General features: G+C 39.2%; 1 protein-coding gene across 1 annotated transcript in view; it reads left to right on the top strand.

Annotated features, from left to right (window-relative positions):
* Window positions 1-14257, top strand: part of Myo3a (myosin IIIA) — a 165401-nt gene that overhangs the window by 110457 nt on the left and 40687 nt on the right. The window contains exons 19-24 of the mRNA XM_057787845.1: window positions 3102-3255; window positions 4654-4742; window positions 7057-7186; window positions 9098-9177; window positions 9520-9597; window positions 12072-12277. Coding sequence (XP_057643828.1) covers window positions 3102-3255; window positions 4654-4742; window positions 7057-7186; window positions 9098-9177; window positions 9520-9597; window positions 12072-12277 — 737 coding nt within the window. The remainder of the gene's footprint in view (window positions 1-3101; window positions 3256-4653; window positions 4743-7056; window positions 7187-9097; window positions 9178-9519; window positions 9598-12071; window positions 12278-14257) is intronic.

Genomic DNA, 14257 nt, shown 5'->3' with positions numbered 1-14257 from the left:
GGTGGTAATTTTGTATTATTTTAACTTTCCAATTAATAAAAAGCATTTTATAGTTTTTTATTGAATTAGTTGGTTGCTTGGTTTGGGTTTTGTTTTTTGTTTGTTTGTTTTTAAGACAGGGTTTTTCGTTGTACCTCTAGCCATCCTGGAACTTGCTCTGTAGACCAGGCTGGCCTTAAACTCACAGAGATCCACCTGCCTTTACCTCTCGCATGCTGGGATTAAAGGTGTGTGCCACCACATCCAGCTAAGCATTTCATTTAATTATTAAGACAGTGAAATGCATTTAATACTGTAGGATAATGCTTGTGTACACTTTAAAGATTTGTCACTCATATTGGTTTAATAAAATGCTGATTGGCCAGTAGCCAGGCAGAAAGTATAGACAGGGAGACCAGACTGGGAGAATTCTTGGAAGAGGAAAGGCAGAGATGCAGTCACCAATCAGAAGCAGAGGAAGAAAGATGATAATGCCTCACTGAAAAAAGGTACCAAGCCACATGGCCAAACATAGATAAGAATTATAGGCTAATTTAAGTTGTAAGACGTAGTTAGTAATAAGCCTGAGCAATAGGCCAAATAGTTAATAATTAATATAAGCTTCTGTGTGTTTCTTTGGGACTGAACAGATGCAGGACCAAGTGGGACAGAAACCTCTGTTTACACATTTAGACAGAGGTTATTATTATTTTTTTTTTTCTGCTGTGTAGTACTCTATTGTGTAAATGTACCTCATTTTCTTTATCCAGTCTTTGGTCGAGGGGTATATAGGTTGTTTCCAGGTTCTGGCTATGACAAATAATGCTGTTATGAACATAGTTGAGCACATGTCTTTGTGGTATGACTAAGCATTTTTGGGGTATATACCCAAAAGTGGTATTGCTGGATCTTGAATTAGGTTGTTTCCTAATTTTCTGAGAAATAGCCATACTGATATCCAACATGACTCTACCAGTTTGCACTCCCACCAGCATAGAGTAGTGTTCCCTTTACCCCACATCCTCTATAGCATAAACTTTCATCATTATTCTTGATCTTGGCCATTCTGACAGGTGTAAGATGGGACCTCAGAGCTGTTTTGATTTGTATTATCTGATAGCTAAGGATGTTGAGCATTTCCTTAAGTGTCTTTCAGTCATTTTAGATTCATCTGTTGAGAGTTCTCTGTTTAGGTTTGTACCCCATTTTTTATTGGATTATTTGGTTTTTTTATGACATATCTTGAGTTCTTTTATATCAATTTTTATATTTTTACCTTTAATATTTTTATCACTTCTTTGAGAATGTCATACCATGTATTTTGTTCTTATCCCACCCACCCAAAGCTACCACTTAAGTCCTCCCAGGCCCACCTATACCTGTCTTCCTCCTCTCAGCTTTGTGTCCCGTGCATGCATGTGTGTGCATATGCATGTGTAACCAATGAGCTCCACTTGGTGCTGCCCATATACTTCTAGATGTGAGAATATAGAACCTTCTTGATCTGCCAGGAGTCACACCCTTAAAGAAAACTGGCTTGTCCTCTATCAGAAGCCACCAACTGTTCATAGCTCTCCAGTTCGGGGTGGGGCTCATGAGCTCCCCCATCCCATGATAAAATGTTAACTGGTTGAACTTGTGCAAGTTTTGTCCAGGTAAACACAGGTGCTCTGAGTTCTTGAGTGCAGTGGCCCTGTCCTGTCCAGAAGACACTGCTTCCCTCCATCATCCATGACCACTTCCAATCTTTCCTTTCCCTCTTCCATGATGGTCCCTGAGGCTTAGGGTGCACTTTACAGCCTTCTAAATCCCAACGGTGAGAGCAGAGCCGAGTGCATATTCTCCACAGTTCTGCTTAGTACCGGGTACAGCTCTTCTCACTATCTCCTTTACATGACCCAAGAACTAAGGATGATGGGTCATATTGTCCACATACGCTTAAAGATAGCTGGGTCTTCTGCCGTAATCCTTCCTTTAAGATGTAGTGTATGGTTTGGGGTGTGTTTGTTTTACTATAAGCCATTTATAAGCCCTGATTGCAATTGTAGAGGTTTTTCTCTATGGTTTATATCTGGAGTTCATAATAACAAGGGTACTTGAGGAACCCATTGTTTCTTCCTGCACTGTGTGACCTGCCACAAAAGCGTGCGATGCATTTTGACACCAACAACAGAAAGAAATGACAGTTGCATCAGTTGAGACCTTAACCTCGTGGACTTTCTATATAAAACACACAAAATTCTTTTGAACTTTGCAACTGTGATTTAAGCTATTATATGCTGTCAGCATAATGTGTCTAACAGTAAAATAATTCTAGGTTTGCAGACTTCTCCCAAGGTTACCTTCAAAAGTAAGAGCTGTGAAACCTCAAGAAATTGTTTTTATTTTTAATGCTAGATAAACTATTTTTGAGCTTTATGATTCTTTGGGACTTAGGTTTTGTCTTATTTAAAATACATGTTCGACTGAGAACATTCGAAGCACCTCACCATGCTTCTGCCGTCATTGCCAGTGGCTCTCTCTGGTTATTTCATACATTGTATGATACACTCACAAACAATTATCAGTGGACCATATTGTGAGTTGGTTTGATAAATGAGAAAGGAAGTTTTTAAAGAGTCAGAAAATTCAGATGGATTATGTAGGTGAGTGTAGAATTAGACCTCGGTGTCTTGATGCTGAACCTGTAGATGGTTTCCATGGCCTATGTTGTCCACCGCACTATCAGGGTCAGCCTCTGAGATCACCACTGAACCGTGCGTGAGTGCTCTTGAGAGAGACGATAGAAAAAGCACAACCTAGGATCTGCTTCAGTCGTGCTGGCAAGTTCTGGGACACAGCCGTTTCCCATAACCATTTTCTATTAACAGCACAGACATCTGAAATTCTGAGAGACTGGCAAAGTCCTTTTACCAATCTCCTGATTATAATCAGTACTGATTTTAATAAGCAAGCAGTTCTGCGAAGAAAGAAATGAAATGATACACTCTGTTTAAGGCCACGTCACAGATAGCAATTTATTCTAATATATGTAAAATGGAAACCTGGGTAATTACTATCCACCTATACATTATTCAGTTTTAAGTGATTTTTTTTTCTGTTTGGCTCATAACCTGCTGTAGAATGAATACCTAAATGAAGATGTGGATGCTAGAGTTATTGAATACGAAGACAACCGGCCCCTCCTAGACATGTTCCTACAGAAGCCAATGGGCTTATTGTCCCTGCTTGACGAGGAAAGTAGGTTTCCCAAGGCCACTGACCAGACTCTCATAGGTGAGCTTTAAACCTGGGTGACTATGGATTTCCGAAGGCACAGGGCTTTCCCTGGCACTGAGTTTTAGTTGTTTGAAATGATCTGCAAGAAAGCAGTTGCCACAAAGCCTGCGGTGTCTGGTTTTCAGAAAGTGATCTTTGGACTTATGCCTAAACCAGTGAGTATTTATAGTATGGTAAAATTAATAGTGATGAATTAAACAAGATTGGAGATTGGCTTTCTGATTCCATCATGGTAGAATCTCAAATGTGAAATCTTGGATTATAAATCGCCGTAAAAGTTATCCAACCCTAAGTCAGAAACTGGGGCAGAACAAGGACAGCTTTAGAATGTAAAAGGAAATAGTGAACAGAAAGAAAAAAAATCAGTAATGTGAACAATATACAGATATATGTATATATACATATTTTTTACTTATTTATTTGTGTGTAGAAGTGCCTACCCATACGGACATGTTGAATCCAGAGGTCAACTTTAGATGCATTCCTCTACCACTGAGTGCCTGAATTTGTGAGACAGGGTCTCTCACTGAACCCGAAGCTCTCCTGGCTGACTAGCAAGTCTCTGGCCCATCTGTTCCCACCTGTGTTCCCTGTGATTACAACCATGAACTCCATGAGCTTCTATGAGGGCTCTAGGAGGCAAACCTCAAAATTTTAGAACTGTACCCACTGGCTACATAGCAAGGGATACCTGAGACCCTACCTCAGAAAGAAAGTGGTTAAAATGAGAAGGTCCAACATAAAATAGGAAAAAAAGGTTCATGAGTTGTTAAGTAAATGAAAAAGTCATTATTCCCAGCTCATGAAGGTATTCATAAAATGCATGTAAGCACTTAAAGAAAGTGTAGATTCATTTTTTTCTTCCTCATTTACTTTTGATAAACATGGTATTGCTTTCTCCTGATATGAGTTGTTTTGTCTCCAGGACACCAGACAGAAAAGGAAAATACCTTAACGTCATAGGGAAATTAAGTTCGCAGCAGATGCTTGATGTGTTAAAATGACTGTCTTTAGGGACCCATTGTACTTCTTGTGTAACCAAATAGATAGAAAAGCCACACCACCAGGGCTTTAGGGTTAGAGCCTGGCATCACATCATGACCATCACACCACAAGCATGAGCAATACCAGGAGCTGGCGAATTCTTGGCTTCCTCCCTGGACCTGCCAAGTGATACTGCACTCACAGGGTGAGCCGGTAGCCCACACCGCTGCGGTGCTCCTCGGGTGATTCTGACCCACTCTGACATTCAATACCTGCTCTGAAGTAAGATGGAGTGATACACACTTGATTGTAGACTTCACTGTATTAAAATATCTGCTCATCATGCATTGTATGGGAAAAATTAACTCCGGACCACCAATTTTACTTGAGGATCTCCATTTTCTTCTACAGAAAAATTTGAAGATAACCTGAAATCACAGTACTTCTGGAGACCCAAAAGATTGGAGCTTAGTTTTGGCATTCACCACTATGCGGGAAAAGTAAGAACTCATGGGAATTGTGACTGACTTTTCAGCCTTCTGTCAATAAAATATAGTAGAACTGATTTAGACTGTTAGGAGATAGCTACAATGACCCTTCCCTCCTCTATCTGGCCCTGGTTCTTCTGTTCGCCTGTCTTCCTGTCATCCAATCTGATTACAATGATCAGTTGGCAGTGGCCATCTGTATTTTACTTTTTTAAAGACTACCTTGGGGCAGTCGCTCCCTCTCTTCTTCCCATTGTCTCTCTCTTCTCTCTCTCTGTTGCTTTCCTTCTTTTTTTCTCACTTTCCTCTCAGTCTCTCTCCTCTCCTTTCATCTCCTCTTCTTCCCTCCATCTTCCTGAATCTCCCTCTTTCTCTTTACCTCCCTCTTCTCACCCCCACTTTTTCAGTCAATGCCCCTCCCTGCTCCAAATGAAAGAGAGAGTACCAAGAGGAATAGCCAGCTAACAGAGCTGCCCCAGATGTGTGGAGCAAACTAATGGATGATCTTAAATTTAAAGAAGCATTCATACATGGTTGAAACACCACTGTATACCTGTCCAACCTCAGATATGCTGTCTTAAACCCAAGTGAAACTCTCCCTTCCATGGACAGTAATGGGCCATCCCCTCAGAACTCTGCCTTAATTGTTGAAATATGAAGATTAAAATCAAGAAATAATGTATAAAATGAGAAATTCATTGAAAAATAAACTAATTAAGAAGCCCTATATATTTGTTCAGAGGCCAGAGAATGCCCAATGACCTTAGTCATTAACAATATATCCCCTAAGCTGAGGGGCTGAAGAGATGGCTCAGTGGTTCAGAAAACTGACTGCTCTTGCAAATCAGGGGATTTGTTCCAAGCACTCACATCACAGCTAGCTTTGACTCTAACTCCATTTCCAGAGGGTCTAATGCCCTCGTCTGGCCTTGGTAGGTACTGCACATATATAGTGCATGGACATACATGCAGGCAAAGCACACATACATATAATTTTTTAATCAATTTATTTATTTATTATGTGTTGTAGAGAGCATGGGGCCCCTTTGTTCTGTCCCTCCCAGCTAGCTTAACCCCCATATAATCACACAGAAACTGTATTCATTTAAATCACTGCCTGGCCCATTATCTGTAGCCTCTTATTGGCTAACTCTCACAACTTGATTAACCCATTTCTATTAAATATGTGTATTACCACAAGGTTGTGGCTTACCAGGAAAGATTCTAACCAGTATCAGTCTCAGGCAGGAGCTTCATGGCATCTGTCTGTCTGTCCTTCTTCTTCCCAGCATTCAGTTCAGTCTACTCCACCTACCTAAGTTCCTGCCCTATCAAAAGGCCAAGGCAGTTTCTTTATTCAACCAATGAAAGCAACACATAGACAGAAGAACCTCCTACACCATTTATGTATATAGTATTCTGTTTGCATGTATGCCTGCAGGCCAGAAGAGGGCACCAGATCTTGTTACAGATGGTTGTGAACCACCATGTGGTTGCTGGCAACTGAACTCAGGACCTTTGGAAGGGCAGACAGTGCTCTTAACCACTGAGCCATATCTCCAGCCCAATATACAATTTCAATTGTATACAACATATAGACATATTATGTATATATCATTTTCATTATAACCTTTCATGATTCTCAGCATTTGACTTAGCAAATAAAGGCTGCTTTGGTTACCAATTAAGAATTGCCTATGGCCATTTTATTCTGTTGTTTCAATAAGCAAGTTATTTGATTCATTAAAAGAGAGTACCTCAGGATGAATGTTCTAACAAAAGAAGTTTATTATTGTTGTTCTAAAAGGTGAAATGTTGAGACCGCTGTCCCCTGAGCAGAGCTGTCGTCTAATGAAGCCTCTCTGGCTGGTAGACAGATATCACGAGACCCAGTCTTCACATGGCCTCTTTTCTGTGTGACTCTGGAACATCTTTAACATATGATCTGGAGGGGCATGATTCAATCCATAACAGCACATTTTATTATTCATCAGAAATATTTGGAATATGTTCATATTTTTAAAGTCTTAAAATTAGTTAGAAGTGTCAGAACACACACCCCTACAGCGTTCAGTCTCCAAGTTAGGTAAGACCTATTATACTGAAGTCAGGAGAGCTAGATCAGTTCTCAGAGAAATGGAAATGGTTCTTCAATGCTTCCCATTCTCCCAATAAAGGAAATTTACAGCTTTCCTGACCAAATGTAAGGAATTGTATGTACAGTCTTCTGTGGCTGTTGCTCAGTACAGACTGAGAGCTCCTTAAGCCTCGAGGATGGCAGTGATAGTGTGGGTTGTAATAATCACCGTGACACCTGTATCCACAGGTCCTCTATAGTGCTAGTGGGTTCTTAGCAAAAAACAGAGACACACTCCCAACTGATATCGTGTTGCTTCTGAGGTCATCAGAAAACAGTGTAATTCGACAACTTGTCAACCACCCTCTGACCAAAACAGGTAAGGCAGCTGACTTTTGAAAAGGTTCCTCTCAGCCCCATACAGTATTTTCTATCTCTGTGATTTGTTTGTGACCGTAGTCCCTGATTTTTCGGTTTTTTTTTTTTTGATTCACTGAATAATCATTTATTCCTAATCTGAGGGAGGCACAGAAATTAATTTAAAGAAGTGAGGCTCTTATAAAGAAAGTATGTGAGACTCTCACCAAAAACACAAAAGTGCCCCGGTTGTTCCTGAGAAGAGTCCATTCTCCTCAAGAGAAAGCTGCTGTTTTCAGGAGTGGGCAGGGATTAGACTGTCCCTGGTGGTCATGAGCTCTCTGCTGATTAAGTTTGTGCTATCTCTCTCCTCACTCCAGACTCCTTATCTGTCCTCACATTCATTAATTAGAGGGGATATATGATTTGGGTTCTTTATATTGTACTTATAAATTGTTCTGCAAGCTTTTTTAAAGATTTTTTTTTTTTTTTTGGTTTTTCGAGACAGGGTTTCTCTGTGGTTTTGGAGCCTTTTAAAATTTTGTGTGGGGTACTGTATCTGCATGTACAACTTTATGCCAGAAGAGGGCATCAGATCCCACTAAAGATGGTTGTGAGCCACCGTGTGGTTGGTGGAAACTGAACTCAGGTACCCCTAGAAGAACAAATAGTGCTTTTAACTTCTAAGCCAACTCTCCAGTCGCTAATTCTGAAAACTTTTTAATGGTTTTATTGATGTATAACTGAAATATTTAGCCAAATAAAATTTAGTTTTTACACATGTAAAAACCCCATATATGCATCCCTGTAACTAATAGTGAGCATATTAATCACACACATTATGTCCCTCACAACTCTTGTGATCTCTCCTTCCATCCCCATAACCCTCCTCTGGTTACACAAACACAATTTGTTTAAAACATTAATCTCCCTCCCTTGACTTGCTTTGACATCCTTACACATACATATAAAATTCTGGTTCTGAACTCTTTGCATGCCATTTTATTAAAACACTTTAAGTGAGCCTTATTTAAGTATTCAAACTACAGACTATGACCAACAGCAGCCCAACTAAGGATAATAGCTGTGATTCAAGGCCAAGTCTTTGTGGCTGTTTCAACCTTACCTGTTTCACTGTCTTGAATGTATAAACCGCACGTTTGAATGCTAAGATTGAAAATTCATATTGACATCATCCACACTTGACTTGCTAAAAGCACTTTATGAAGTGTGAGGGCTCTCTGTGAAACCCACCTCAAGTTGACACAGAGATGCAAAGTGAACTGCTCCCTTGTCACCATCTGCCGGCGTCTTCTAAAATTGAAAGGAAACCTGTCACTCACCTCTGCCTGTCCTGCTTTGCCGTATAGGTGGGTGGCTTTTCCTTCTCTTTCTGAGTTTGGAATGTGTGGTAGCTGAGCATGGTGGCCCTTGTCTGCACTCTTGGAATCCAGGAGACTGAAGCAGGAAGATTGCCGTGAGTGTAAGGTCATCCTGGACTGCATACCAAGCTCCTCTCAAAGACGATGAAGAAGAGTGAGAGAAAGAGGAGCAGGAGGAAGGAAAAGAGGAAGATAGAAAGGAGGAAAAGAACAGAGAGAAAGAGGAGACTAAACAAAAACAAAAAAAGATTTATTATAACCTTTCAGAGGTGGGGCACACCTTTAATCCCAGCACTCAGGAGACAAAGGCAGGTGGATCTCTGAGTTTGAGGCCAGCCTGGTCTACAGAGCAAGTTCCAGGACACCCAGGGCTACACAGAAAAAAAAAGACTTATTATAATTCTTCACATAATATTCTTTATTCTTGTTTCAATAAATAGGTAACCAAGCCTCTGAGTCCTAATATACTCAGAATAGTTTAAATAAATTGGAAAATTGTGCAGTCACTAAAGGTTCTAAAAGATAAATTAATTTTACCTGCATTCCCATAGGTAACCTGCCACTTTCTAAAGCTAAAAATATAATAAACTATCAGATGAGGAATTCAGAGAAAGCCACAAATCTGACCAAGGTAAGACTATTAATCTTATGATTGCTTTACTGACAGCATCTCAAACATCGTGACTTTCTTGTATATTCCTAATTCTTTTCAATCTTTAAATTTTATTCTCTTTCTAAATAAAAATACATGTGTGGCCAGGGTCAGAAACATTCATGTTCTACACAAGACCAGTCAACACAGACAATGCGGCTAGCACAACCATCCTTAAAGTAGAATATCGGTAACATTTTGTGGCTTTGTGCCTTTGAACACCTAGACTAAGGGAAACTGATGGAAAAATGCCCTGTGCTCCTTGTAGATTACAATGTGCAGAACATGGTAAGGCCTTACTGTCTTCTTTGGTCTCCTTAGGGTGAAACTAGAGACATCACACGCCATGCCTGTGAAACCACCAACATGAAAACGCAAACGGTCGCATCGTATTTTAGAGTAAGATGTTAAATTATGATATGTTGTACTTAAGGATAATGTTCATCCTAAATTAGTTACATATGAAAAGTGGTAACTGACAAAAGGTAACGTTTATTACACCCATTAGATGATTTGGTACAGATGTGTTAATATATAGTTTCATCTGTAGATTGCTTGTTTTGGTATCTTACTCCATGAAAATCACAATTGAATTCTATAACGTGATAAAAAATATATATATATAAACTGTACAAAGTGACACTTTTCTTTAATTCCAGCTTGGTAGACAAAGGCTGGAAGATCTCTGTTAAGTTCAAGGCCAGTCTGGTATACACAGCAAATTCCTGGATGGCCATAACCACATAGTGAGGCTCTGTCTCTAAAGAAAACAAGAAAGTCTGTACAGCATTTGACATTCCCACTAGAATGGAAAGAAAGAAAGAAAGAAAGAAAGAAAGAAAGAAAGAAAGAAAGAAAGAAAGAAAGAAGGAAGGAAGGAAGGAAGGAAGGAAGGAAGGAAGGAAGGAAGGAAGAGAAGAAAGAAAGAAAGAAAGAAAGAAAGAAAGAAAGAAAGAAAGAAAGAAAGAAACGGGGAGCAGTTGGAAATTTTAATTAAAAAAGAATAAAAAAAAATAATTCTTATGCTTGCCAAAAAAAAAAAGAAAGAAAGAAAGAAAGAAAGAAAGAAAGAAAGAAAGAAAGAAAGAAAGAAGAGAAAGCCATTTTAGTTCAATGTTCCTGCGAGGTTTTAGGAAGGAACAAGGCTGGTCACGGTTGAGCGTGGACCTCTAGACCATGTTTTCTTGCACAAACGCGAGCTGATAACCTTCAGCAGGAGGAGCAAGCCCATTGTAGGACTGGGACGAGGAGAAGCCTCAGTAGAGGCACAGCAGCACACCAGGGCCTAGGAACAAGGTGACCTTTCTTTGGACAATGTGGGAGGAAGAAGAAAGGAAGGACTTCTCAGTCCAGTTCCAGTTTTCACTGACCTCTTCCCAATCGGCCAGCCAGGACAATAGAGAAAATGCCACCTGAAACTTGGCAGTTACTAACAGTAGGACTTAATACAGAAGACGTAGATGCAACCATATTAAATTTGCTATTGGTTGTCCGATGGATTTATGCATTTCTCTAATGGAACCACAAACCACTTTTTAAATTGTCTGAATACTTGTGTTACATGTTCGTAAAGCCCAAGTTCATAGTAGCCCCTGTATCAAATCCTACTTGAGTACTGCCTGCTACAGTTGCATGCTTAAGACCCGCACCCATGGCTGTTCTGTCCCTTTATACCATCAAGGCAGCATGGCAACTCACTAAACCTACTTACAGATTAGTTGATTATTTTAAGTGAGTTGTCCACACGATTATTGTACTCGGGTGAGAGCATCAAACACTGTTTGAATCTGATCAGGTCATGGACTCATTGTAATCTTCAGGCTGAAGCAAAGATTGACAGAGATTGATTGCACATGGTATGTAGCATGCTCTCAAGCTATTTTCCCTTCTGCTGACAAGAGTTGAAGGAGGGTGACTATGCCTAAATTGCTGGGAAGCTGGCAGGCACTGTCACCTTGGGATTTCAGTGCTGGCAGATGTTTGCTTGAGTGAAGGAGTGATGACTCACAGATAATGTAATCAAAGGCTCCAGGGGCAGCTGCAGCTGCTTGGTCCCCAAGAGGGAAGCATCCAAGACAGCAGCCTTGCCAGTTGTCTAGCTTCAGCATCCGAGCTGCACTGGCCCTGCAACTCTAGCTGTTTGCATGTCCAACACTAAAACTCCCAGTCCTCCAGGAAATTCTGATCCTGGCCTTGGAGATAACTAATTAGCTGAGGTTCCACTTCTAATGAACTCTGTTCATCCTAATGAGTTATTCTTAATTGTCTAATAATCGGCTATTATTTTACCAAAGCATTGGTACAGAATACAGTTTTAATAACTATATTAATAAAAATATTCTCCCCAAATCAATAAGATAATAAACTAAAGCACAGCAAAATAGTTAAGTGGATAATAATTTGATTACTTTCTTGTGTCCTATTTTTGAAAGTTACTTCTCTGCCCTAATTTTAAAGTAGAGGATTCCAACAGAGATTGAAGTGTTTGTTTTTTATGCTTTCTACAAAGACAGAGTAGAACAAAGAAATTAGTATATAAAGTAAATTAACCAAATTGTATGTCTCAATATTGTAATTTGGTATGTTTGCTTGAGAGGACATAATTTCTTTTAAAGTATGTAAAAAATGAATTGATCACTTAATGCTGCCTTTAGAGTTCCTAGGGAGACTTCCTAGGCGACCTCCTAGCCATTGCCTCTACATTTCTACCCCTGGAACTGTAGTTGTAAATGAGTCCCTTTTCCCTTTATCAGATCTCTTTCCACTCACTGTGGTTAGCCATTTGTAACATTCATTCTAAAAAATGAAGGCCTACGAATTCATACTCCTTTTAATGTCATACCATGAAATGGATTTCTGGTTGTATATTATAGTATTCCTTGATGGATTTGTTATCTAAGATGGTGGTGGGCCAACCTCATTTTGTGCGTTGCATCAAGCCAAATAATGAGAGGCAGGCAAGAAAGTATGACAAGGAGAAAGTTTTGCTGCAGCTGCGTTGCACAGGGATTTTGGAAACAGCCAGGATTCGGAGGCTTGGTTACTCTCATCGGATACTGTTTGCTAACTTCATAAGAAGGTATGTGGATTCCTTGCATTTCCTTTCTATGGTTTATTTTTTTTAATTTTTCAGGAGAATTGGAGAATGTAAAGCAGTGGATAATAGTTCAGAAGGTCTAGGAAGAAAGCATTTGATTCATGCAGTGAAAAGAGAACATTAGTTGAGCCGGAAACTCTCCTGTGCCCTGGGAAGTCTCTGTGATGGAAGAAATTGCACGTGAAAGACTGGATGTCAAGGGTCTAAGATTCTGTACTGAGGAGCAAGGAGATCTGAGCTCTCAGCCCAATAATGATCAAATTGAATAATGTCATGTCTATAGAGATTTGGCAGATATAGAAAGTCAATTAAATCTATGCCGATTTAATCTTTTCTAATTTAAGAAAGAATCCACTAGGTACAAAGAGTTCTTAACATTTAAAATCATTGTAAAATTAATTTTTATATAGTAAATGTATTTTAAGTAATATTTTAGTGGTAATGCTAAGGCTCAATATTTTAAATACTTAATATTTTAAATGTCTGTATTTCTATTCACTATCATTTTTAAAGAAATTTCAAGTGTTAGACATATTGCAGTTTTGAGAAAAATTTAATGTTTAAAGAATTCTCCATCTATAAAATTCCCTAATGTTTTTTCAAAGCATGTAATGGAATATTAAAAAGAAAACAAAGCTTTGTTTTTGATTGTTCAACGAATTCTGACTACATTTTTTCAGCACCACCCACCAGGTGCAGGGACACGAAGAAGGGGCAGGGACAGGAAAGGTGCATCCTGCAGGTGAAAATACGCACCTCTGTGTCTTCCGCTAGCTACTTCCTCCAGTGAGATCCCAACTTCTAATAGCTATCCCACTGACAAGCTAGGCATCCTTGTGATCTAGTGACCTCTCAGCAGCACTGTTAGATCAAGCTTCAACACCTGCTCCTTTGGAGATGGACACACACACACACACACACACACACACGACACTTCCTACCCAACCTATTATAACTCTGTCTAAGATCCATATTCTATGTGATGAGAATTCTTTCTGACAATTTTCTTATTTTTCAGCAATTAATCATATTTTTTTCTTTAAAAATCCAAAATAAATGTACTGGCTTTTTGAGAACCTATTCTCTTTGGATGGATACCTTGCTCAGCCTAGATATAGTAGGGAGGGTTTTGAACCTTCCCCAAAGCAATGTGCCTTACCCTCTCTGAGGAGTGAATGGGGGTGGGTGGGTGTTAAGTGGAGGGAATGGGAGGAGCGGAGGGCGTGGGAACTGGTATTGGTATGTATAATGAAAAGATATATTTTGTCTTCTTTTTATAAAAAAAAAAGAATAAATAGATAAGAACCCAAAAAAGAAAATAAAAGCATTTTTTGGAATACCCTGAAACCAAGAACACTTTTTCATGATGTATAAAAATTACATTTTTATTAGAAGGTTTTCATAGAAGTTTAAGACCAACTTTGTAGATTTGAAATTTAGAGTTCAGAGATTGGATTGAATTGACTTTACTTTTTATTGCTCAGTCCCAGAACTGTATATAAATGAGAAATTTTAAAATATTGAAACTTTTACTTGGTCAGCAGATACTCAGTTCTATTCATGAAAGTACATAACTCAAAATATTAGATGTAAAGAACTTTCAAGGTTAAAATTAAAATGTAATTTTATTATCATATATTTCATGTGCTGTGAGGAGAGTAGACCCTCTTAGGTGTTAATATAAATATTGTTGCAATACTCTGTCTGGAGTAAGCACCCTGATGCTAATGAAAGTAGGAGAGGAGATGTGTTCACCAGGAGACCGAACCCAGGGCCTCCAGCTCCTGAAAAACCTCAGTCCAAGACCAGTTTTCATTTATATTTTATTTTATAAAACCACTCAGTGGGGCAAGCAATCAAGTGGGGCTTTTTCCAGAAGCAAAATGTATATGGAAGTTAGCTTGGTGCCTTTTGTTTTTTAAAGGCATATGGCAGATGTAAGCTTTTGTGGTCAGGTTGCTA

Source organism: Chionomys nivalis, chromosome 13 (genome assembly GCF_950005125.1).
Source record: "Chionomys nivalis chromosome 13, mChiNiv1.1, whole genome shotgun sequence".
Taxonomy (NCBI): Eukaryota; Metazoa; Chordata; class Mammalia; order Rodentia; family Cricetidae; genus Chionomys; species Chionomys nivalis.
The sequence above is the reverse complement of the archived record's forward strand: the minus strand, read 5'-3'. Positions and strand labels throughout refer to the sequence as shown.